Source organism: Temnothorax longispinosus, chromosome 6 (assembly GCF_030848805.1).
Source record: "Temnothorax longispinosus isolate EJ_2023e chromosome 6, Tlon_JGU_v1, whole genome shotgun sequence".
Classification (NCBI taxonomy): domain Eukaryota; kingdom Metazoa; phylum Arthropoda; class Insecta; order Hymenoptera; family Formicidae; genus Temnothorax; species Temnothorax longispinosus.
The window spans coordinates 22,494,908-22,522,326 of record NC_092363.1 but is presented as its reverse complement, the minus strand read 5'-3'; the positions used below and the strand labels follow the sequence as shown (position 1 = coordinate 22,522,326).

General features: G+C 34.5%; 1 protein-coding gene across 1 annotated transcript in view; it reads right to left on the bottom strand.

Annotated features, from left to right (window-relative positions):
• The window catches only part of Nachralpha4 (nicotinic acetylcholine receptor alpha4), a 255,707-nt gene that overhangs the window by 85,421 nt on the left and 142,867 nt on the right, over nucleotides 1–27,419 (bottom strand). The window contains exon 10 of the mRNA XM_071781731.1: nucleotides 14,493–14,602. Within this exon, the coding sequence (XP_071637832.1) occupies nucleotides 14,493–14,602 (110 nt within the window). The remainder of the gene's footprint in view (nucleotides 1–14,492; nucleotides 14,603–27,419) is intronic.

The following is a 27,419-nucleotide window of genomic DNA, read 5'->3' as shown; positions in this document are numbered from 1 at the left end:
ATTATATGTTTAAATCTTTTTAAAGTTTCTTCTGTTTCCAGCTGTTAGTCTTTCGACGTTATTGTTGGAAAGATTAACTTTATATTAGACAATTTTTAACTAGAATTTCTAACTAAGTGTTTGGAATATTCTGTATTATTTGTTTAACCAACGTTTTATAGATGTTCTCCTCAACTATGGATTTTATGCTGATTGTGAGTTTAAAATTAATTTTATTTTCGCGATGTGGAACCAGCAAAAATAGCAAAAGAAGAGCAGACTGAGCAACAAGATTTTTACAATTACGAAGAGAAGAGAGTTTTTGCGATATTGTCATCATCATTTCTTGACGGAGATTCTTTTCTAGAGAGCTCCCTTCATTTCTGGGAGGATTCTGTAATGATACATCGACCGAAAAACATGCGCAACGCGCTGTATAAGCCTGATAAGAAAATAGCATTTATATCCGATCTTAAAAGATTTGTCTCTTAGAACGTTAGTGCAGTTTTAAGAAGAAAAACGCGGACTCTCTTAAAACGCGAAGACGCCAGTCTCGAGTTTTTATTGCAACTTTAACGCACTGCACTTAGGTCCCTTTCATTAAGCGAAAAGCCAGTTATAATTAAGTCATTAGAGACCAGTTTCGCATTTAGGACAAACAGTATTTGCCCGTAGACAGTGTAATTATAATCTACGACATTATGAGCAACTTTAATTAAATATCATGAATAATGAAGATGCATGCTCACATTCTAGTTTCTGTCTTCCTATATCAATACAGCAATATAATTAAAACGCTTAGTAAAACATATAAATGTTTTCAATTCTGTACAAGTAAAAATAATGTTTTAAGATTAAAACGATTTGAAATATTTTACATAAAAGACTCTCTCTTCGTAAATGTGATCATATCTATTAAGCATAACGTTTTAAAGGAGAGATGTTGCTATTATTTGAACATAACATTACGTAGTTTTATAAATATACGTTAATATAAAAAATTCATGGTATAATATTTTTATAACTAATGCCATGACTTTGTGTTGTTATGATATCTGATTATCGAACATTGCATTTTGTCTCTCTTCGGAGTAAAATTTATTAATCGCCATACTTTTTGATCTGATTTGTCATTATAGGAGCGTAATGTGACATTGATGCTACTTGTCCGCGTGAATCGATTGTTAATTCTCTGAATCTCATTAGCGCGTGCAGAGTAGGAGGAGAGGGGGGGGGAGGAGACACGTTATAATTCGCACCAGGAAATAACGTCGGTCAATTATACAACGCGCCAGCATTATTTCGAAGTTCTGGCGCGAGTCCGTGCCATACTGGCAATTGAAAATCCATTGATCTCCTTCATTACGTTCCTGACACGTTCGTCGAGTGGTCGATAATTGCATCGTGTAGCTGCAGTCTCTACGAAGCATTATCGCTATGAGGCAATATTGGTTTCCATTATATTATACATTCCGTTTATAGAGTATAGTCCATAGAGAAAAACGGGCATTTCGAATATATAAAGATAGTTATTACTTATTTAATCGCAATTTGTTACCGGTAATCGTTTCATTATTTTCTATTGTTATTATTAATTGTGTATGACGTACAACGTCTTATATACATACAAAAAGAACATACAAAAGTCTCTTTTTCTTCTTAAATAAACTTATGAGTTTCAAACGCTGCATAAACTTTAAATATTAACGTTCGATATCTTCATTGTACGCAAATAAATGAAAATCTTAATTTAATTACATGCTTGCTGCGATAATATTGTTAAAAAAAATAAAATTACTTTCTACACATTTATCTTAATGCAGCATCAAATACGAGAGCAATGTACTTGGTACTCCGGTTTAATGCAACGAAATCGAAATGCAACGAACACGATTGTTCCGATCACAATGTGGAAACCATTTGCATTGTAATTAAAAGAAATCTATACCGCAATACAGTGAGTAACAGTACTGAATCGTATATACGAGTTTAAAAAACTCTTCCAAATTAAACTCCACGATTTGGAAAATGTTAAATCTTGTCAAATATTGTTTGCGTTTTCATATTTTAAAGTAAAACGATATGCACATAAAAATATTCTGCTGAAAACAGTGAAATATTATCGAAATATCAATAACATATTAATCTTGTTTCACGTTTCGCGTAACACCGCATTTTTTTCGTTCCGACAATTACCGATACAAATAAATGAAATTAAAAACAGAATAATTTTTTAAAAAAGATACAATCAACTTGATTTTCAAATTACACTTTATACTAATAAGGGAAAAATATGCAAAATTATTTAACTTAACAAAATTCTATTGAACAAAATTCTATATAAAAAGTTTTAAAGTTTTAAAGTTTAATTTAGCTAGAGCAAGCCAAGCATAAATTTACTATTACGATCAAATGTTAGTCATTATCTGCTTCTGGAGAATCGAATATCGAATTAGTGAATTCTTCATTATTTCCGAATGGTCTGTTCTAAATTGCGCACTGTACGCGGATAAACGAGAATTTGTACATTTGAAATAATTATGCCCCCTGTATCGTGGGAAATGGCACAAAGTATTTAATCACCTGCAATACTGTTATGTTGAACAAATAAGCGTGCTGCTTGTCCAGCTGTTGCAATGCGCGGAAGGTTTCTATAATAAGCATCGGATTACACACAATGGATACATCCCTCTAAACCAAAATACCTTATAATGCTGTATAATTATTATAATTGAGCAATCACATACTTTATGAATAATTAAATTTAGCAGAGAAAAACAGAAAAATAGAAAGACAGAAAAATGGAAAGGACAAGTGATTCTAATCAATTGATCGATGAAAATTGGATTGCTACTATCTTACTTAATTTATTCATTTTTACACGTCCTTTCTTGTAAGATGCTTTGTTTTACAACTGAGAATTTAAAGACGATGAATAATAAATGTTTAATTATACGTAATCTACGTTATCATTCTAATTAAACTTTAATTTAAAGGAAATCAAACAGTTTGTAAATTATAAATATAAATTATATAAATTATTTGTGAATATTAAAATTTTCCAATAATTCGGCAAATGGAGAATGATGTTATTAGGGTAATGACGCGTTCAGTCCACTTAGCGCCGTGTTGACTGACGACGAGATTAATTCTCGGAGGAGTGTGCGTTCAGATCGATCGCTTAAGAACTTAATAGGCTAGTTTAAGATTGCCGTTGTCGTTAGCGAGACTCAGGCCATGATCCCAGTTATTATAATATTCACTCAATTTCTCAAATGGATATCTATCCCTATCCTATCATTTAAAAAATACTTAAAAAAATGAGTTATAGCGTTAAATTCTGCGATATAGAGTTAAAATAATTTTCATTCTATCTTGTATATTTGAAGTTTTAATTTAAAATTAAAACTATATTTTTCTGGAATTTTTTAATAAAAAATTTTTATTTAAGTTGATAATATATAAATTTTAACGTGTTATTCTTTCTCTTTTTTTTTCTCTCGTCAAAATGTTATTTTAAGATATTAATTTAAATTGTTAGACCTTTTTTATCTTTACCCAACAATATTATTACTGTTTAAAAATTTAATTGTTTAATTGATCTTGTACAATTCTTTTTAAAAAATGTTTTATTTTATGTAAAAGAATTTTAAGAAAAACCACTACTTCCAAGGTGAAAGATAAGAAATAGGATAAAGCGTTCAAGTTTAATTGCTGACAGGAAGTTATAGCTTTCTCGCGAGAAATGGATTCAACGAGAGTGCTAAGCATGGGCGTGAGAACTCGTGAATGACTTTCATCTCGATAATGCGTGCAAGAAGTTCGAACGATGCAATATCGTGTTATTACTTGAAGTGCACAGAATTGCGGAGGGAGGTACGTCTGATGTAGACCGCGAGCATCTTAAGGCTTAATTAAAACGTCATCCATCAACCTTCTCGACGGAGTCACCCTTTGGCTACTCTCAAAGTTGGAGCAACTGTGTATCACGATTGGAATTTACCCCCATCGTTCCTATTTCAAAAGATTCAAAGCACGCGGAGCAAATTTATTGGACAGTAATTCCATCTATCAATATCTTTTGTTGAATGTTTGTTACAAAATTTAAAATTGCAAAAGAAATTTTGAGAGAACGTCAGAGATACGTTTTATTATAATTTTAATTTAAATTCTGAGACAGATTCTAAATGAATTGAAAAATTCTAACTCATTTTTTCTTTAGTAAAAGTTTCATTAAACAAGATGTTTTGCTTACAAATAATTAATTTTGTATATCAATTTCTCGCAAATCGAAAGTTTAATTCGTAGAAATTGTTTGATTTTAATTATTTAATTTAGTTATAATTAATATTGTGGTATCTTTGTTAAATTAATTCCAAAATGCTTAAAAGTTTGTGACGTATATTTGTCAGAGAATATATTTGCGGAACAAACCCCTATTTTTAACCCTTTGCGGGTAACGTCGGGTCACTCGTGCCCTGGCAAAAGTGATTGTCCTGTATGTCAAGTATGTCTGTTTATATAAATATATTGTTTAAACAAATGAAAAAATCGGCAATATCGCGATTGATCCTTAAAGTAGGGTAGTTAATAAGGTAACATAAATTTTTTCAGATTTTTTTAGAACACTTTAAAGTATTTTTTAGACGTCAAAAATGAGTGACCCGACGTTACCAGTTACAGGTGCCGAAAAAGACGTTACCCGCGAAGGGTTAAAATTATTAGCAATAAATAATAAGGAAAAAAGTGGACTTTGAGAATCAAACACAATTAGTCATGTAACAATTAATTAACAATTCAATACAAAGTTATAAATCATACGTTTTTACTCTACTTTGAGCCATATTCAGCGAAGCGGTGATAGATAAATTATTTGATAAATTATTTAAAAAAGCTCACTTTTCCTTGTTATTTGTTAATTTCAACATCAGGAGTTTTTAGTTAATTATCCATTTATTTAAAATTACTGTTTGCATCGCGTGGAACCGCAATTTAATCCAGTTAAATTTCATTCCTTGGTTTGTTCGAAAGAGTTCTTATACACAAGATCCGTTGTTTTCTTCGGGGTAACCGATAAGTTTTCTAAATAACGTAAACCTCCTAGGAAATTGGCGTTGCTGTCGTCTGATCCACTGTTCCTGTCCTCCAGAGGAAGGAAAAAGCCTCAGGCTCTTAATTAAACTATGTTTCCGTTTCCCTTTACCTTCCTTCCTCCGTTTGCCGATCAATTGGCAAGTGTACAAGGAGAGACAAAGGATCGCAAAGTAAATAAAATAAAACAGTGAAAATATATATAAAAAAAACACGTGGATCTAAGTTCCATAATTGAAACAAAACTACTCCACATTTTCTGCCAAATATTTTTTTTCTATTAAAATTCACGTGTCGTCGCTTTTTAAGAAAGGTCAGCAATAGTGATACTCGCTTCGGTGACGTAGAAATTCTTTACGATCATTCGATACGAATCAGAATAAAAGTATATTTGGAATACGCGGTCGTTCAATGTTTCATGCTCGAACTCTTGACTTGTAATCGTCCGTTCCGAGAGACTTCCTAGCATTTCGACATTTCTCTCCCAGGAAAAACTGACGTAAAAGTTAATAAAAATATTTTCCAATAAAAGTGGTATGCATTTAATAAACAAGCATTATTGGTCGATATAAAAAGAATTGAAATTGTTGACGATATAGCGAGAAATATAAATAGAAGAAATGTTATTTTTTGACGATAATGTTCAGTTTTCTCGACTACTTTTTCGTACTACGAAATCAAAAGACAAGAGAACTGTTATTGCTGTATCTAACGACTGTATCGAACGACTGTAAAATGAACTCCAAGCGTTGCTATAATCTCTTAATTTCGTTTGTTAGTTAATCCTTTTATTTTCTAACTCGAAAATTCGCTTTGAGAGTGCTACAGCTCGACTTTATATCTCGTGCATTGAAACCTTTTAATATTTGTATCGCCCCCCAATTATGATACATTATTTCTGTTTTAATGAAATGAGTTTCTAGGTGCCTCTTACCAATATTTCTTTATATATAACTAAACATTAATTTCTGTTATCAAAAATCATAATTTGATTCACTAGTTTTAACAAATTAATAAACCAAAAATGTCCTGATTACCATCTTTGTCCTTTTTTAAGATTTCATTATTAGCAATCATCAGTATGTTAATTCTTTGAAACACTTAATTTCTAGACAATTTAATAATTAATACAATATAGAATATTTCGCGTAAAAAAGAATAAGACTTGATACTTTTTGACTGATTTGACTTATAGTTATAGAAATTAAGGTTTTTAAAATCTAGTTAAATATACACTCATACATTTTTATAAAATTATGCTTCCTTCGTGTATTATCCCTTCTCGAAAAATAAAGAATTAAAAATTAAGCATAAAACCAACACAAACATTACGAGTATTTTCAAGCTCGTCACCCTATGCAAACGCCGTTGAACGATTCATGGAGACGCGCGGTGTTTATGTATGCAACTGAGGGTGCGTAGGTATGTTATCTCGCATTTCATGCTACGTGCATCTGGCAGCACGTATCGTCAATCCCGTCGCTGATGTGGGATCCTCGGGACATTCGCGACTGAGGCGAGTTCAACCCCTTTCACACCGGTCTCGGAATATAATAACGCTGTCCCGGACCCACGGTAACCACTATGCGATCACGCTGACAATGGTCGGCGATCCGTGTCGGATCTAATTTACGCTTGCGTTTATGATGCTGAGACCACCCTCTGCCGTCCGACTTGCAAGTGTCGCTCTCAATGGCTCAAGATATTTTAATATTTCCATAACGCTGCAAAATTTATTATGCAAATTGCTATATTGCGCGAAGTATATATTTTTAGAAACAATAGCGCGCGAGATGCAAGTGCGAGACAATAGCGTCGACTCTATAATGTTTTAGTAATTAGTCTTTCACAATGTCCAACTTCATACACATACGCATAGGAATAAATTTATAGTGGTTATCAAACAGATCGCGTCTCTCTCAACCCGTCTAGAGCCCGGGCTGCGCAAGAGCGTGAGGTGACGTAAACATGACGTTTATCCAATATGCAACGCTTGATTTAACACAAATCTGCTAATATATAATGGTATTACACCGACTGTGTAAACGCGCGATCATATACCGGCAACGCAGGAATTCACGAGACGTACGCGCCGCGCGTAAATTCACCCGCTTTCGTGTAAAGCATGTTAATCGTTGTTTATCGCTGCTTCATTATACAGCCGTGATCCGTTAACCTGACACGGCGTAATAACTCAGCAACTTCATGATCGAGTTCGCGCCAGTTAATGCATTATAATTGAAAACGGATACTCTCGCTTCGAGAGACGGCATTGCTGCAAAAGAGTCATAGATAATAAGACATTAAGTGCAATATCGATCGATCAGAAATCTACCGCTGGGATACTACACGCTGAAAAAGGTTGCGAGTAACGGAGTTTCCAGTCTGATTTATGTAGTATAGTAGGTATTTCACTCAGAGACTTCAGCCATATGAGATATATTTAAAAATCTTTCAAACAATCACTCTGTTTCTCGATCATTTTGCAAATAGAAATTACGAAATAAACTCTATTTTTCATTTATCTCAAAATGTCGGACATAAACTATTTTTTATAGGTCTTATACGAACTAACAATAAGTCTGATTGGTGTCTGCGAACGTGGCGGAATAATCGATATCTCATTCCAGACGACGCAGACGGCGACAATAATTTCGCATTCTATATACGCGGCTCTTTTTCAATTAACTATACGATTATTGATCGCAACTTCGTCCCTAAATTCATCCTTTGAATACCGACGCGCAATATGCATTCATGTTTCGATCGCCGCGAAATAACGTGCCGCTTTTATCGCTTCGCCTGAAATTATGTCTCCGCGTTAAAGTTTTATTAACGTAACAGAATGGTGTTCCATACTCGACGATGAGAACGCGACGAAAATAGTGTTCGTAACTTTTCGACCGGTTAAAATCGAGTAAACAATCGCCATAACGATTTTATGCTTCTGTCGGACTAATCGCATCGCGTCGCGTTACGATTCCTTCATAATTGAAATATCAGAAACGCCATGTAAAACTCATAAGTCTTGGTTTTTGTGAAACATCAAATAAAAACGTGAAATAGAAGCGTGTTTATAAGTATCCAGGTAATAGAATGATTTAACTATTAGGTAGTTTACCAACAGATTGGAACAACCGGCCCTTAATAGCTGAGAAAATATTATGTCTGTTGCAAGAAGTACCATTTATCTCACAGTTATTGCCGCGACGCACTTAATCTTGCTTTTACTTCAAATTTTTAGCTACCCGTACCTTGTCATAAGAACGAAATTTTCGTGATATTTCCTTTGTAAAAATACTTTTTACACATAACTTCTAATAAATAGTTTAATATTAAATATCATAAATTCAAATTCTTCTCTATTATTAAAATATCCTACGAATGAATAAAAGCAGCATGTATAGAGGTAACGTTAAAATTATATTTCCTATTTACGTAGATAGATACGATCCAATGTATAAATTCGGCGAGGAGATGATATAATCGCAACACACACGGTAATGCTTTCACGAAGATTCGCGATATCACATTTCGGCCGGCTCTTTGTTGGCAGAGTTTACGGTACGCCCAATGAGAATATTTGGACACGGTGAATGGGAAACCTTTAGAGCCGGCGACTCGCAATGAATGCAAATATGTGCGAAACTCAACTTTATTTCGCGACGAGATTTAACATAGCTTTCACGAGGAAACTGGGCCTCGCAAAAATCAAATGACGAATAAATTAAGTTAACCATTCAATAAATTCACCTCGCACACCGCGCAGACTCTTAAATATGTGATAAAAAGGTTCATTTAGTTAAGCCTTTACTCCCGGGCAATATAATGCATCCTTCGTGCCGTAATTGAGAATTCAGCGTGAAAGAAGCTCTCAATTAAAGTCCTAAGGACAGCTATCTCTGCCTAAACAATATATTTTACTTTATCGATAAAAATGAAGGGGCTAGATTTCACACGTTCTACAGTTCATAAATGTTCTCGTAACTGGCACCTGCTAGATTTTACAATGCTATTGACCTCGGTGCGCGCGCACAAAGACTTTTTCAACGAAAAATGATTTTTCCCGAGAGCATGACACACTTATACGACCTCTTTTATATCAAGTCGTCAATTTACCGCGTATCTCCGCGTTTCAATTTTTGAAAACGTTTCTCACCCCGAGAACGTGGACACGAAAGATAGCGCGAGTCTCCGCCGTTTAAATTTCAACGTGCGAAAATTTCAATCTCCCTCCAGCCGGGATATATACGTACACGTTGATACCTTATCCAGATTACTCGTAAACCATAGCTTTGAAAGAATTCACGTGGAAAGGTGTGTCGTTTCCGAAAGGACGCGTTACGCTCTCGTCCATTTTTTAAGTCCGATATCTGGCCGGAACTCGCTTTCTGACGGCGCCTCCAATAAATTGCGGCCGCCGAGTTGAGTGGTTGTTGTGAGAATTGTTTATGGACCATGGAACATTTCTTTTTTTTCTGGGAACAAGACGCGTGTAAATATAGAGGAAAATAACTATGTATTTGCACGAAAATGACGATTTTCGTTTATACGTCAAGCTCATTGAATAATTTATGTGCTAATGCAAAATAACACTTCTTACACAGAAATTATCATATATGTATTATAATTATATATCGCAATTGAGCACAAAATAATCCTTGCGCATTGTTATAATTTACCCAATTAATTCTATTTTATTTAAATGTGTATTTTTATTGACTTATTTGCTTGTTATATTAAATAAATGAAATCAAAACCAGATAATATCATATCGAATATAAAATATGTAGTAATAAATTTGTAGTTTTTATTGAATTATTTTATATCCATCGTCTTTAATGTAATTATACTCGAAGAGTAACATGCCATGGCAAATAAACGTAAAATAATCAGTGAACTAATGGCATTTATGAGAAGAAATGCCTTCCGATTATTGTTGGGGATCGAAGACTGTGTTTTTACTAAACGACGTGCTATTACCAAGAAAAGAAAAAATATTTTGCCCTTCAATTCATTAATGGCACAAATATTTTCATACTAATAAAAGGTGGAAATAGTATTTTCGTAGATGCTCTCCACTATTAGATTATTATTAGGATTGTTTGTCATTAACATCAACTTTGTTTAAAAAACGTTTAAAAATTTGTATGCACGAAGGGGTACACAATAGTTCCCGGAATTATTTTTTAAAAAATATTTGAAGTGTACTTACAGGTTTAAAGCTTCAATCATCTTCGAAGTACTTCCCATATGATTTATAAAGAGTACTTCGAATGTAACACAATCATTAATGCAACAATCCCCTTTCACTTCAGGAAACACTATTTAAATTCTTCTCCCCGAATCCTGTTAAGAGCTGCCAGCGATTCTCGTTGAACTTCGTTTTTACAAACCATAAATCAGCAATATTATTTGAATGCACTAAAACAATTGCATAAAAACATACAAAAATTTCCTGAAAAGTGGAAAAGTGGCGATTGGTTCCTGCATCACGACAATGCCTCTGTCCATACGGCCTCGAGCGTTCACCAATTTTTTGCTAAAAATAAAATGATAACTGTGTCCCACCCGCCCTACTCACGCGACGACCTCGAATCGCCTCTTGTAATTTTTTTTTTATATCCACGAATGAAGTAGCAACTTAAAGGGAGGCGTTTCACTGACATTGGTTCAACAAGATTCAAGAATCGCTGGCAGTCCTTAATAGCATTCCGAAAGAAGAATTTTGACAATGTTTCCTGAAGCGGGAGGTGGAGATTGTTGCATTAAGTCACATGGAGAGTCACTTTAAAGGAGATAAAAAATTCAGACCTGTAAGTACATTTTGAAATACTTTTTAAAAGATAATTTCAAGAATTTTTGGGTACCCCCTCGTATATTAGAAATCTCGAAAGAGTGAAATACATTGTTATCTGAATTCAATTGTTTTTCAAGCAAACGACACTCGTTTAATGCTACGCGACGAGTGATTAATTTCTTTTAAAAATAATATTGTATCGGAAACAAGTGCGCGTTTTAACATCGCGATATTTGAAATATTCCGTGAGCAGGTACGGACAACGTTTACTTTCCGCTTCATATCCATAGTGCTTAATATTCACGATCTATATATACGGTATGTAGATTCGATATCAACGATGCATTCACCTCGAATACAGAAAAGCGCAGACTTGTACGCAAATTATTAACGGTCTAAAATTGATATAAAATTCTGAGTAAATTATTTAACCGATAGAATTCTTTCTTTGCCTATTATACAGCGGAAAAATCATTTTTTTCGGCTGTATAATAGTAGGAAAGTGTAAAAGCTGTTATGTCTGTTTCAAAAGCAGAAATACTCTCGGATATTGAGTTTAACATCGAATGCTCTGGTGGCATATATATGGATTTCTATTATTAAAACCTCCGAAATTACGCCAGAGCAATCAAACATTCGATTAATATTAGAATTTGATCACTATCATTCCGTTTTGATTGAAATTAGAGCCTGTCGATTTCAACTTTTTTCATATGAATGAAAAGATAATATATATATATCTACAACTGTTCACATAATTGAATATGGATATTCTTTCAGTTTGAGGATTATAGACCGTTATTCTCATATAATAATATTTTGTTATATCATATAAAAGAAAGAGATGAGTGAGAAAAAATGCAGGAAAACGTCGCAAAAATACGTATATTAAGAAAATTGAATTACAAGCAATAGAATAGGAAGCAATAGAGCAATACGAATAGGAAAGTTTGAACTCATTCCTAAATTTTACAAAATCTTGTCACGCATTTAAATGCATAATCAAACAAGATATTAATCGCGATAATAATGTTTTTGCAATGTTAATAATGAAATAAATAATAAATACTTCCAGAGGCGATAAATTTATTTATCACTTAGGTAAATTAACGGGATATTGATTCGAAAGATCGTCTGCGTGCAATTTTACCACCGCTTTGACGAACAGACACGAATCTTCGTTTAATATCGAGAGATATAATCGAGAATTGTGTTTTTTATAGTGATTGCCTACACACACAATCGCATTGTCTTCTCGATTCATCGTATCCCGAATAAATCCATATGTAAGATTGTAAATGAATAAATCCGTGATTAATTGTTTATTTAACGAAAGAATTGAGGCTGTTCAGCACATAACATTTCTTCGCGATTCCTTGCGGTCGTGATGCCTCATTTATCGGGGCCCGTTCGCGCAAATGTTTCGCCGCAGCGCCCATGTTTCATGCGATATGAATAATAATCTATGGGATGACTACATCGCTCGCATCCCTGTCACGAGCGTGAGCTAACACAGGATTTGTAATCGAACAACTCGATTTTTCGACATTTTTCTTAATCGATAATACAATCGCATTTTATAATAATATAAGTCAACTATATAAGTAATATTATAACCGTAATGTAAGCTGCAAATAAATATATATTGGGTCATTTGTAACACCAAAATTATATCATTCCAATCTCTTTAACGTCCTCGAACGTCGACATTCATGAACGAGTCATTCCTTTACATTTTTTGACACTCGCGGCGACAGATCGATTTAAAGCGTTAATTGCGAAATAATGTACGTCCAATTACAAATTCCATGGCAATCTGACGAAAAAGCTCGCGTATAAAGTTAGCTCCCGTTCGTTAGGCGACAAGAGCGGCAAAAGTTACGCAAATATGTGAAGACAATGTCGGTGGGGAATGTTAAGGGCCCGGTATGTAATTACAAGCGAGAGGGCGCCCAATTTCGTGGCTTTAACTCTTCGCAGTTACAAGGCCAATTCTACGTGCCAAACGTTCTACCCGGTAAGAGTGTGCCGGAAGTGTCTCAATTATCATGGTAAAAATTCTCTCGGGACGATTTATTGCGCAATAAATAATGTTATTGCCCGTAGTAGCAGAACGTTCGGCGCATGTTTTATTCAACGGCCACTCGGTACTCGGCAAAGGCTCGGAGGAAGCACGTGAGTCGTCGAAATCTTTGAGATAGAAATTTTTTGATGTATCTCGCCATATTACTATATCATCATAAATTTTCATCTTTCGTCTTCATATTTATTGCGCTCATGAAAATATTTATAACTTCACTGGAATATATTTCGCGCGTATGATTTGTAGGATTATTGACAAAACTCTATATATTGTAATGTGCTACTTTAGCATATTATTCACATTTTAATGAGCATATATTTATTTAATGAGGAATATCGGTTCCTGGTATCAATAAAACGATAATTTATATACTGCGTTTATTTGCAGCATTCAGCATTTATATACTGCATTCAAAAATTGTTAATAGTACCTATAAATAGTTTTCTTACACACAATACATTTACTGCAAAAAATAATTTTTATTTAGCTATGTCTCCATAAAAACTGGAAAGTATATAAACATTTTACACGCGGCTTATGTTACATAAGTTATATTTTAACATAACAACGTGTCAACATTTTTATACAATCGATACTAAATAAATAAAACTCGCGCGTAAAGTGATTTTCACATACTATTAATGATCTGATTCAGACTTATTTTAAAGATATTTTTTTAAGATTCACGAGCTTCCTTAAAATTGCCGCCGATCGAAATGCTTCACATTTTTCCGTAACTTTCAAAACGATGCCGCGGCGCGAGTTGTACCGCCCGCATCGAATATACCGTCCTACTTTGAAATGCAATATGCACGACAATCGTACCTCTCTTGTCGAGGTCGAGTGGACACTCGTTTTTTCGTTTAGTTTCATTATTCATCGCAAACAGTTACATACCGGTACGCACATGCGCTATCGATTTATTGGGTGACAAATTTAAATTAATTTAGATTCATCGGTAGCGTAAAATTACATTACACAAAAAACAATTAAAAAATAAATATACACATGTTATAGAAAGCTAATTTTATTTTCGCTGCGATTCAAGAAGATAACAATAATCAATCTAATTTAAATAATTAACATTGTGAATGATAAATCGCAGTTATTTCGATTCTTGAAATTTATTATTACGATAAATCAAATTAAATTAAATAGTTACAAATCGCTGTAAACACATAAATCGTTATTTTTATTTCAATTTATCCTAAATAAAATAACGTGTACCGTATAAAATTTAATTAAAATCACCATATGCGATCAATATCGCGGATTGTCATATTGTGTGCAATAAAAAAAAGAACCGCGTGCACAATATTTCGACACTGATCGTAATTTGCATCGCGCGTCCCACGCAAAACCACCATGTGTTAAACGTGTGTTCGCTCGACCCCCAGTGTCTCTCCATTTCTCTCTCTGCCTCTCTCACTCTCTCTCTCTTTCTCTCTCGGCAGCATGCTGTGCCACTACGATATATACCAGATCAATGTGTATCCATAATAATCAAAATCCGAAACAAGACGCAGCTGATGAACTCACTTGTTGTAGAGAACTATGTCGGGCCGCCATATGTGATCGGACGGCACGTGTAACATGTGAACTCCACCGTACTCCTTCGGCTCCCACCGCAGTTTGTAGTCGTACCATGACTTGAAACAGCCAATACAACAAATATAAACATATTATTGATATGCTCCTGCGTGTTATTAAATCGCGTAGTCTACAATACGACTAATATGGAGTTGCAAATAAATGGAACAGCGAATCCATTCATGATAAAGGTAATGGCGATTTTCCATCATTACTAAAATGATAACAGATTCTTTGTTTAATACTCTGGTATCAATAATTTATGAATAAAAAGTAATAAATCTTTCGTAAACAAAGCTTCATGGATAACAGAATTATATTTCTCAGTCAATTTCACAAGTAGTCAAGCGAAGTATTATTTTAACGTAATTTTAACTTGGAACTTAATTACAGAGACATATAACGTTGAAAATTGAAAATCATGATAAATGACATCGAAATTTGTGGAAAAAATTCCCCATGGCCAATAATTTAATATGAAACAATACAATATAGAGGTAATGGATATTAATGCGATAATGGATTATCATCGATTATATAGATTGCACATTCACTTATTTACAAATATTATACTTATATTATATTTTGCATTATTTATAATTTATTGAAAAGAGGAGTTCATGTATTCGGTGAGTCAATTCTTAAGAAGTATTTCATTTGATATATTAATATGCAATAAACTGCATGTAACGTAGTAAAAGTTGGATAATTCTAATCTACATTTTATTTTTTTCTTCTTTTCCAGCCATTTGTCACCCTAAAGCCCAAACGTAATTTCTTATGATAATGATTTCTGTTGCTTTGTGAAGTGGTAAAAAGCCACATTCCCCGAAGGTTACCGTCACGGACTAAAAACCCGAGAGACAGTAGTGCATCGCACTTTTCCCCGCAAATATTTCTCGTCGGCATTTTTCCTGAAAAACCTTTCCGATTCGAGCGAGAATTTATTCCGTATGGTCGGCGAATACTCGAGCAAGCTTCTTTTGCGTGTTTTCTCTCATGTTCTCTACGTTTTTTCTACGTTCATTTGTCTGTGAAGGATTTCAATCAGTGTAATACCAATGTACTTCTGAATTTTTCACAATAGCCTTGTTATTGTAAACTAAAATCTATTACAATTTCCTTATAATCTATATAATTCTAACATTGAACATTCAATTAAAACTTGAATTAAAATTTTGAAAGAGAGAGAAAATTTATTTCATTAAATATTTAGGGTTTGTTATTTAATTAATAAAATAAGAAACATCTATAATATATTATTTTGTTTTGTTATAATATATTTCTGAATTATATATAAAACAAATCAATTATAAAATTATATTTTATATAATTTATACCAAAAAAGATTAAAATATTTTTTTCGTGAAGTATTTATCTAATAATTTTCATCGAAAAAATGTTCAACCCAACAAAATTGATTTCTTTTCGACAAAGCAGTCTTCCAAGTTTTCGCTTGATACCAAAAAATCATACGAAATATCATATGATCTGTATACGAGTCACGTATATTTTCCTCCGTGAACACATGTGTACAGACAGTTTTGCCGGACATACGCCGCGCGCATGCTTCCAAAAAGGATTCGTATTTATCCCGGAAAGGCATCAAGTGAAAATCCAATTGCCTCACGTTTTCATGCTTGTTTCTCTTCTTGACATTTCCAGTTGATCATACATCGTTGCACAAAGTTTTATCGCATAATAATAACAACGCGTGATTTTCATGACACAATTTTGTATTTGGATAATTTTATAGTCGAGTATTATGCAAATGAAAATAGAAATTTTACTTTTGATGACGAGTCACAATTGTTTTTTAAACGCAATTCCTAAGTGAGCGAATTTTTATCGCATTGTTGGCTAGTAATTGTAATTATTAATTATGCAATTATTATGTAATCACACATTCATCAAACAATGATTAATAAATCATAGAAATAACCAAATATAGATATTCCTGTTATTCATTGCTTGTGATTATTCATTACATAATTACAATCATTAATCACTGATTTGAATATCCGGCAACGAGACATATTATCATTTTAGTTTCATTCAATTCTAATTCAGGGCGTCTACGAGAATCAGAATTCAAAATAAATAAATTTTGGGAAGAGAGAATGGAGGGTAATAAATAATAATAAAAAATAAAAATATAATAAATCATCTTCACACAAAACAGATTACATCATTACATGGGTCGTGAATTATCTTGTAAATAGTTCGTAATAATTGAACATGAGAGAGGAAACTATTGTGATATGAAATTCATCCTTTGCTTCGCACGAAATAGGGAGGAAATAGCTGAGGGTTGTGGCTATATTTACATGTCTATTAATCACGACACATTGATGCGTACGTGTATACGTACGACAGCCATCCTAATTACGGGAAACATTCACATAGATTCGCGAGGCACTCGACGGATCAACGTTATGCGTGCACATATACATCCTCAGGGTTCGCGGCTTCGTGCTGTTGTGCCATCGCTAATGTAAACCGCGGTTCAAGCACCATAGCTAGTAATTAGTTCACCTATGGATCAATTATTTCAATAGACCCGGTGCTCAGTCACCGATGCTCGCAGATTTCGAAATCACGTGGAAATTCATTGGTTAAAATACCTATCCCCACAGCCTCCTTTTGCGCCTAAATTTCTGTTCAAAAAGATTAATTAACATTGCTAATTAATATAGTGAAAGAAAATCTTTTACTATACGCGTCACGCGGATAAAAAGATTCTATTATTATTCAATAACTCCTCTATACTTATAAAAGTAACAATATCTTTTTATATACGAGGTAAATTTAATAGCGGGATATAAAATATCTCCGTATTAAAAAAATTGATGTTTTTTTTTTAAATTGTGTTTTAAAAAAATAATTTCACGATGAAAAGCCCGGTGGACACGGTACGTCATATTTATGTCTAACGCGCTTTCATGTGCCTTCGCTGTTAAAAATTTGGCACGCGCTCCAGAGTTTGACATTCGCGGTATCATAAATTATTTTCACGCCCTGCGTTAATACCGCCATTAATATATTTAATACACGGTACGACGCAACTGCTCGTTATACGGTTTATGTATTTGGAGGGTCTGTATAGATTATGAAGTACGTTGATTTATGGACCAGCATCTGGGTCGTCGTTAAGTAAATATTCATATTTTGCACGCATCACGTTACACCCATGTTAAGCATTCTGTCAGTATGATCGATTGTACGATGTTTATGCACGTTTCACTAATTAAGGAGAAGATAAGGGAGAGGTGCGCGCAATAATGATTCTTGTCGCTATTACGCATCGAGCAGCAACATGAAGCGCTGACAAATATACGTCTCATAACGTTCTTTTAAATCTTAATAATTATGAGAATTCTTTATTATATCGCATTATAATAAAATCGTATAAATGGAATTCTATTGTGAATTATAGATTATCTAAAATAAATCCTAAAAGAACTAAGCTTTCAAATTATTCAGTCGGCAAAAACTATTCCGATCATGAAAGAGCTGACGGCAGTCGCTCTTTGCCGAGCAAGGGTTATCAACCCCATTGAGTCTACAATTTTCCCTCACTCATTCGTCCTTTCGTTCCTCGGCGTTTCCACTCGCTCGATTGCGCCCGGACATGCTTGCACGTGTACATACATATAGGCATACACTTGCAAGTACATGCGCGCATATTACAAGGAGAGCGACCGGAGGAAACATACGTGTTCTGTATGCCGGAAAATATCGAAGTAGAAAATTGTGCATTGGGATTGTGCGAGATTTCATGGGTTTTGTTCGAGAAAGGCAAGTAGCCTTCGAGAGGATATCTCAAAGGTTGAGAGGACAACAGGATAGAAGAAGAATGAGCAAGGATCCATCGGCATATATAAGTATCTCGAGCGAACTATTTTCTCGATAACAAGAAAGGAAAGGAAACAATCTGTTTCGAAATTTGTGCAGCGTTGAAATATACATATGTACGAAACACTGCAAAATTCTATCACATAAATCGTGTTCTATTTTTTTTAATTGTTAGTAGCCTTTGAATCACAACCTGACCGTGGCTCTATTTCTTTGAGCTTGAGAACTTCTTTAAGCTGGAGGAACAAAGCACAAAGGATTGAGTAGTTCAGTTTTGGCAGGCTGACTGACCCCGAGATAACAAAGCGCGATGTTTACGCCTCTGCGAGCTTGTACATTACGTACTTGGAATCAAACCGATTATGTGTTGCGCAAAGAAGAAAGTAAAATGGGCGATTGTAAATATATACCAAATCAAATTGTCTAAGGAATTATCTTCATCACTATTCTAAAAAATTACCCTTGCTTGTATATTATTTAGAGATAAAAGAAAGACGAGAGAAAAAGACATAAAAAGATCAGTTATAAAAAATGTAAAAAAATAAAGAAAAAAATTTAGATTCAAAAATACTTGCGCAAAATTATTTTGGTAAATTATTTTCACAGAGCCATGTATAGCAAGCAATTTTTTAACTGTTTAACTGGCGGAATTGATAAAATAATTAAAAATTGCCATTTGATAGAGAATTATAGTGTTAACTCGAAAATAAAATCTTCTTATAAATTTTTCAATCTGCGAAAATGCTTGTTCAAAGTAATAATAATAATCGATAAAAATAATAATAAATAAAATAGAAATACAGTTACAATATACACTGCTCTCTTTTTCCTATTATATCCGTATTAATGAATATAAAGTAACAATGTTAAAAATTAATAGCATTAAATAATTTATTTAAAATTTTATTTAATTTCGTTTAAAATTTTACTTGTTTTCGCTGTAAAATTCAGGTTACTCCAAGTAACTTTTGGAAAAAATATGACAGTACACGGACACAGTGTCAACACGTATTAACGCTTAAAAACTAAATCCTCGCAAATTTCACCATTTATGTAGCTGTTGCTACGAACGGGTCGCAAATTACGTATTTAGACAGCACCGTGCGAAAAAGCAGTTTTATGGCAACTGTGTGTATAAATATTAGCATTTTCGCGCGTGGAAAATGGGCGAAACTCGGCGGCTGCATCAGACGCGTCCGAAAGCTAAATGTGCTTCCTAAAATTCCAGCGGCCAGGATCGCTATGTCACGCAGTTGGAAAATGCACGCGAGCAACGCGATGGAAATATTTGTGTAACACCTAAACCACGTTACATTTCGAAACATAGTTAAATTAATTATTATTGCTTCATGCGTGTATCTTTTCTTTTAGAGTCAAATTTTCAAGTCATTGTCAAGTCATTAGACTTACATATTTTTCTGTATGCTTCTATCTACACAAGCATTTTCTAAATTGATCGAAAATTGCGCGATATTAAAATGCGTTTTAATGATAGAAATTTCTACTTCACGAATTAGGATTTATATACGTGCGGAACATACATTTCGCCTTTTTCGTAACATAGATACGGATATACCGGCGCAAAGAAAATTTTGTAATTGGCTGCATGGTAAATTCAATCAAAATATGACTCGGTTTCCTTGCAGAACACAGTGGGAGTAATTTTGTTCGAGAAGAGAGCTCGAAGAGATCCTCTCGTGAGAGATGAAACTTCGTGAAAATTCGATTGCCCCGCGGTCGTTAATTAGCGGCCAATTATCGCAGCGAGTCTGCAGATGGTGCGGGACCCAATGAGGATTTCTTCCAGACAGGATTCAATCAGAGTATTGAGAGATCTGAGGAGAGTTCAACGTTTTAGTGGCTGGTCCGCTACTGATTAAAACAACTGTCTATGTCGACTTCAATCGATTGGATCAAAAGTTTAAGTGATGCAGAGACATATCAGTCCCGTGCGGTTAGTTAAGTTTTCGGGTTTAATCAAAATTAGAGCACAATTGAAAAATCGATATCGAATGATTGAATAAATTTCTAATCAGATTGGAGTCAAATTTTATGCAATATAAAACTTTAAATATATTTAAAAAATTAGATCAGAACATATTTTCGAAAAATTTAAATGTTAGGTATTTATGCCTATTTTTTAATTTCGCAAGTTATTTATTTCCTACTCTATATTAATATATAAATATTTTGACGTGGACAATTTAATCTGGTTTCATTTATTCCGAGTCCGCCTTCGAAATCTCAGAAAAAAGCTGTCGCATAAATTCGAGAATTGTTTCGACGATTACATGTCGCCGCAATCAGCAGAAATAAATTCGAACGCGAGTACGAGCGAATGTTTATGTGCGAGCTGCATTTTTGTGTCGGCATTGGCGAACGTAAATGAAGTTTAGATTTATGTGTTTTTCGCTATGCTTTATCGTGAGATGAGAGGGGAAACTACCAGGAGAGGGTGGAATGTCGAGGTTGTTTTCGGGAGCGGAGTCGATAGCACCTCTCTCGATGCAGCTTCTCCCTCTGCGACGATGCAGTTTCCCTCCCTTCCTCCTCTCACCTCCCGAGTCCGGTGGGGCATCCGCCTGAAAAGTTACGCGAAACCAATCTCTCGTTTCGAAGAAGCTCCACCGAGAATTTCGAGCGACGACGCGGCAATTAACGTTCGCGGAATTGAATCGGCGATCTCGAGAGAGAGGAGCGCGAGTCAGCGAGGTTGCAAAGTTTAGTCTTGAGAAGTTAAAAAGCAATCCTGATAAGTGACGTTTTCAGTGATTACGTCGCGCCGATTAAAGGAGAAATGGCTCCGAGGTGGAACGGCTTACACGGGCAAATTGATACGTCGCTAATAATTTGCGATATTTTCGCAGATATTGGTCGCCATCCAGTTAGAAATAAAAAGATATCTCGTTCGCGAGACAAATGACCGATCTTGCGCGGCAGCTCGCCTCGCTCTTTTCGAAAGTTCCTTAACTCTCTAACTAGTCGCGCAAGAGACCCCCGGAAAAAGTTATATTTACGCATCCCGGAGGAACCCATAACTATAAAGTTTAAACAGGGAGCAAGCTTGCGCGCAGCTAACTGGACTAGTTCTCCCCCGTGGTTCGACGACAAGTCTTGTTTTATTTAACACCTCGGTCAACGGCGTGCTAAAAGTCGATGTTTCGCACGGAGGCAAACGTGCCGTCGTAAAAGTCGACTTCATAGAAGATGGCGATAACCGTTTTGGTTCGCGGTGCACGTTGATACGACGATCGAAGTTCTCGTCCGCGAACATGACGGAGGCGTTGCTTTCTAGGAAAACGCGCGGAAGCTAACTTCGACATCTCCTTCGCGAGACATTACCGAGACACGTGTATCGAAAACCGCAAAGTTCTGTAAACGTGACTGTAATCGCATTGTTCAATACTCCACCCGAACTAAAACAAAAAAGGGTACATTTTGCGATTAAAATATTTCTTCCAAAGAGAAAGTATAAATCAATAGCAAACGGATAAATTACGTTGTGAGGTAGAGGGATCATGCGCATCGAGAAAAGATTTGCAAGACTCGCGAACAACGTTTGCTCAACGTTGCGAGAAAATTTACTTGGCGCGTCGCGGAAATCTTGTAAACACCTGAGAAATCTGATTTATTGTAAGCGGTCGGTGTATATATCGGCGCGTACGTCGTAGACAGCGCGCATTTCCGGCGAACGCGGGCTTCCTGCGGTAACAGGATGTCGAAATGCGAAAGTCTTCGCCGTTCGCTTGGGAAACCCGATTTATTTATACAACGACGTCGGGTTAGGAAGCGGAAAGGATAAAAGATTATCAGTCACCTGGAGCGTAACATGCGTTGTCGGCATGCTAACTTTGTTACTCGGTATCGACACGGAGAATCGAAAGCCAGACTGATGAGACCGAGCGACCTCAAAGCGCAAAAAAAAAAGGAGGAAAAGCGAAGGAGAGACAGCGATGGGAACGAGAAGAAAATAATGGAGCGGAAAAAGAGACAAAGAGAAAAAGAGAGCGGGAACTGTGAGCGATGGATAAAGTAGGGAAGAAGAAGAAGGGAAATCGAGGTGGCAGTAAAGAGAGATGTAATGGGCGAGGAAGCAAAACAATAAAGAAATACGAGGCTAGAAAATAGCGGAGAGAAAAATAAAGGCAAATTTAAATCGAATACATAAAAACGTGAACAGAAGACAGAGGAAAATAAATAATGAACGATACGTGATTAGGATGAGATATTAAAAATGAGAAAGAAAGGGGCTGCGAAACGTAAGTAGATCAAACAGTCAAGAAATAGATAAAGGGAAAAAGAAGTAAATGCTAAGCGTATTAATTAATCCTTGATATAAAATAAAGAAGGATCATTTAATATTAAAAATCGCTGAAGGCAAGGAAAAGAAGTGGATGTGTAATTAAAAATATTAATGCCGTTCATTACACTCGCATTTACAAAGAGACTTCACAATTGCAATTCATCGGTTTTTTCCTTTTTTTCTACATAATGAAATAATAGAGCTGTACTAATTATTGTGTATGAACAAAAATATATATAAATGTTTTAAATATTAGAAAAAAATTTGATTGCTGAAAGCAGAAAAACAGCCGAATGAAACATAAGAACAGATAGTAAATATAATGTCTGATGAGCAAGTAAGTGATATCCGAGCGTCAAGAAAAAAGCAGAAAGAGAGTTTGGGCGAGAGTGTGTGAACAAGGTGTTTGTAGATAACAGGATTGTCGACGTTGTGTCGCTATATCAATTTATTTTCGACATATTGGCTACCGTCTGTCTAAGCCGTTCAAAAAACAAGTTCTGTTATGGGATAAGCCTTCACTTTTATTCGAGACATCGATTTCACCACGGAAAATCCAGAAACCAGAATATAATTTTCTTTTCAGAAAACTCAAATTCACGAAGCACTGAGAGAGAACTATATAAAATAATAGCTTGAAATCGTGCGTTATTATTGGAATTAATTAAAAGAAAGAAAATAGAATTAAAAGTTAATAACGTCTTTTTACTCTTTTTATAAATATATTTAGAAATAAATTTATATATCGATTAACTATTTCCTGAGATATATATACAATACAGATATATCTACAAGGTGGAACGGTTAAGATAAAGATTGTTCTATTATCGAATAGGCGATTAATCAAATATTTCATGTTGCTTAATTATTCACGAGTATGCCGACGTAAAAATATTGCATCCTAAAATTAAAACGAAATTTCCGCACGTCAAGCTCGATACTTGTGCACAATTTATCAATCATTCTATTTCCATTAACAATAAAATCGATTAATCGTTTACAGTTCTCTTGCTGCGCTGTTTTATTAAAAGCGGAGACATATTTGCGTGTCAACAGTTCTGCAATATCTTTCCTTTCTTTTTTTTTAAAAAGCAATCCCATTGTTTATATAATTAAGCAAAGTTCCCATCTCGTTGCGTAGTTTAATTCGTTTTCGTGCTCAAGCAAGGAAAAGTAATTTCGCTTGTGGATTTGTCGATATGTACGCGGTCGATTTTACGGCGAAATTAAACTGGTAACTCAAACGTACGAGAAAAGCTCCCTCAGATATTTTGTCGGAATAAATCGCGCAGGTACCGCCATGCCTTCCCGTATTACGTAAGAAACTTTGTGATACATATCAGGAAATGTTACGTGACGAGTCTCTCGATATTTCGACATGTTAATATTTCTAAAGTTTAAGAATCGTGAAGTACAACAAAATGCTATGTACGAGAAAATTAGCCTTTTTTTTCTAGACGGTACATTTACAAATACTTTTTCATGTTTCATACTTTTGTTCTGCGAAATCTTCTAGCACAATCAGATTTTTTATATGTGCAGATTATCGCAATGGTTCTTTGTATGCCGAACCTATTCTGTATGAAACTTTATCTTTACGCATGGACAATGAAACAGACGTGGAAAAGAATGAGCGCGTAGGAAGATAAGAGAAAGAAATAAACTTTTTATTACGAACCTCCGCAAACAGAAGACCTTAATAAAAATAGAGAAATTGTGTATTCGCGTAAAGTCTAAAAATTTTATCTGAGAATTACAATTTAAATTTTAGCCAAGAAATCAACACAATCGTTTGATTTACAACTATATACAGAAATGTCTCGACTCTCAATCGCTAGTGAATTAGCATCGATATTTGTTCATTTTTTAGCTAAACCAAAATACAATTTCGTAAACAAGTACAATAACAATATTTTTAATGCTAAAGTTTTCTCCTAAACTGCAAATCCTAGTGTGTTATTTTAGCAAAAGTTCTTCTTACACATTTCTTTCCGTTTTAAATTATATCATTTAACACAATTGAACGTATTAATTTGTAATTTAATACAAATAAACGCTCGAATAAACGTGTCAAACGACATAATTTAACACACAAGAAATATGTAAAAAAAACTTCAGTCAAATGTGTCACTTTTTGACGTTTATGCGTGATGCAAAAATAACACACCTGGATTTGCAGTGTGCGCTCATTCGCTCATCAACAACTATCGCAAATTTTGCAGAATAGTATTTTTCTTTTCAGGTAAGACTTATCACTTTTTCTACAGCAATTGTCAGAATGGGTGATTTTTTACATCATTGAAAAATTATATCTTTTAGTACATACCTCCTCAGACCTGCTCAATCAGTGTTAGGCGTCATCAATTAAGTAATCTTTCGATCGAAGATTACTTAATTATCAAACGAGTAATTATATATACATCATCGAAGAGTTGTCTATTTCCTTTTAATTTATCGAATTTCTTTTCTTCAGTGGCACTACACAGCTCAAGATCGAGCCATGGCCTCCTGAAGTTCGGCTTTCATCAAATCCGAGGCCTCCTTCTGATTTCTTAACAATTTTTTTTCACAGGTTGTTAGCCTAGCGCCCAACCCTCAACCTGGAGGATCCCAAATATAGAGAAGTGCTCGTGACAAGAGATACACTCTCAATGGATTGCCATTAACTCTTCCGAGAGGTGGCGATCAAATAAGAATCGACAATTTTTGGTCGGATTTGAACTCGGATCTTCGGCTCATTAGAGCAGCGCACGTCTTTCTGCGCCATGATCGCCACGAATATATCGAGTTTACCAGATAACATTTCAGTTAAACTAATTGCTGTTTATTGACGATCTAAGTCGTCAATGTTTGTTTTTCTTATGTTAGTAGAAGTCTAAATGACTTGATAATGCGATTAAACGTGTTAAATGACGTAATTTATGTAACTCATGAAGAAACATGTAAAAAGAGCTTTAGTCAAATATGTCGTTTTTAAACGTTTATGCGTGTAAAAATAACACACTTGGATTTGCAGTGTATTTCCATCTCTTTTTACATTTTCTAAAAAAAGATTAATTTTTGTACAGAATGAAATTTGAAAGACAATAAAATTAAATTACGAGATATTGGGGAAATTTATGACAAATAATACTGACGTTTTAAAAAGAAAAAAAAGTTTTTATGTTACATAGATAACATCAGAAACCCAAATTTCGTTGTCACTGCGTGTAGCATGTAACACTGAAAGCGAATTAGTTACATGGTTATATATCTATGTACATGAAAGCATCAGGGACTCTATTAGAAATTAGTATAGTTTCTGGCTGAAACTTCTGTGTTAATTATGACTGTTTCTATGTTTAATATTACTTTAAATTAAAATGTAGTTTCCTAATAAAATAATGACACTAAGTACTTTAAATATATTTTCCATCAAACGAAATAAAAATTTCCCTGACAATTTAATATTTAGTTATGCACAAATATATTAAAACGTAATATTGCATATAATATAGTATTATTATGACAAATTTTATAATCTTCATAATCATGCATTAATCAAGAATATCCACTTAAATTTTTGTTCAAAATTAATAACGCTTTATTAATTTCCATCTATATTTTAATCTCGTATAAAAAAAAACTGTTTGTGCCTTTCATTATATTTTGCGTGATAAAGATTTGTCGGCTATCTAAACTAAAGAATAATTGAAAATGAAAAGCGACATAACGACAGGCACGGTATGGATGAGCCTGAGCGAGGCGGAGTGACAAGTAGTGCGCGCCGACACTAACAGCAGGCGAGGTTGTTGGCGGCCAGTCGCTCTGCGAGGGTGGAGGGTGGATTCGACGTTGAAGGATGGCACGTCGCTCTGCGAGACGCGCCGGGAATGCTTTGCCATGTACACGTACAACACGCGTTTAGACAGAAATGTAACTCGTGTTGCAAACGGGCTGCGTCCCCCCCGAACTAGACGATCCGCGGACCGTATGGCCCGCGTATGAATCGTTTTCGTACCGCGACGAGTAACGTTCGTCGTTCGACGGACCGACATACGTGTGTACCTTCGCGATTTTATCGGATTTAACTATGAAACTATATACGCACGCGATGCAACGTCGAAGCCGCGTTTTGTTCCGGAACATTCTGCATGAGCGAATTTTGTTGTAATTGAGAGAGCGCATATATAAAGCTGTCAGAATGTTAACGGCCTTTTTGAAGACAAATATAGTTTACTAAGCCGCCTGGCAAAAGTTCAGAAGTAATTTCAATACAGCAAAATATTGAAAAATTTATCTTACTAAATATAAATTCTAGCTTAAACTATTATAAAGTTAAAACATTGCCGAATGCAATCTCTTCCAATTGTAATTAAAAATCTACTTAACGAAATCTTGGTTTCCGATGTTTTCTATGTAACATAAAAGCTTCCTTTTTTTAAGCGACAGTTATTATTTGTCGTAAATTTCCCTAATACCCTTAATTTAATTTTATTGTCCTCCAAGTTTTAACTATATATGCTTATACAAATATTTTTGTCGCGTGAGTCGCGTCTTAATTAAATATAATATAAAAATTTATTCCAGAGATTTATCTCTTTCAATAACGTTCTGTATCACGATACAATAATATAAAGCTCACTATAAAAAACACTACAATTAAAATTAAAAATTAAAGAACAGTAATTAAAGAACACTATAATTAGAATTAAAAATTCTAATGTCAAAAATTTCGC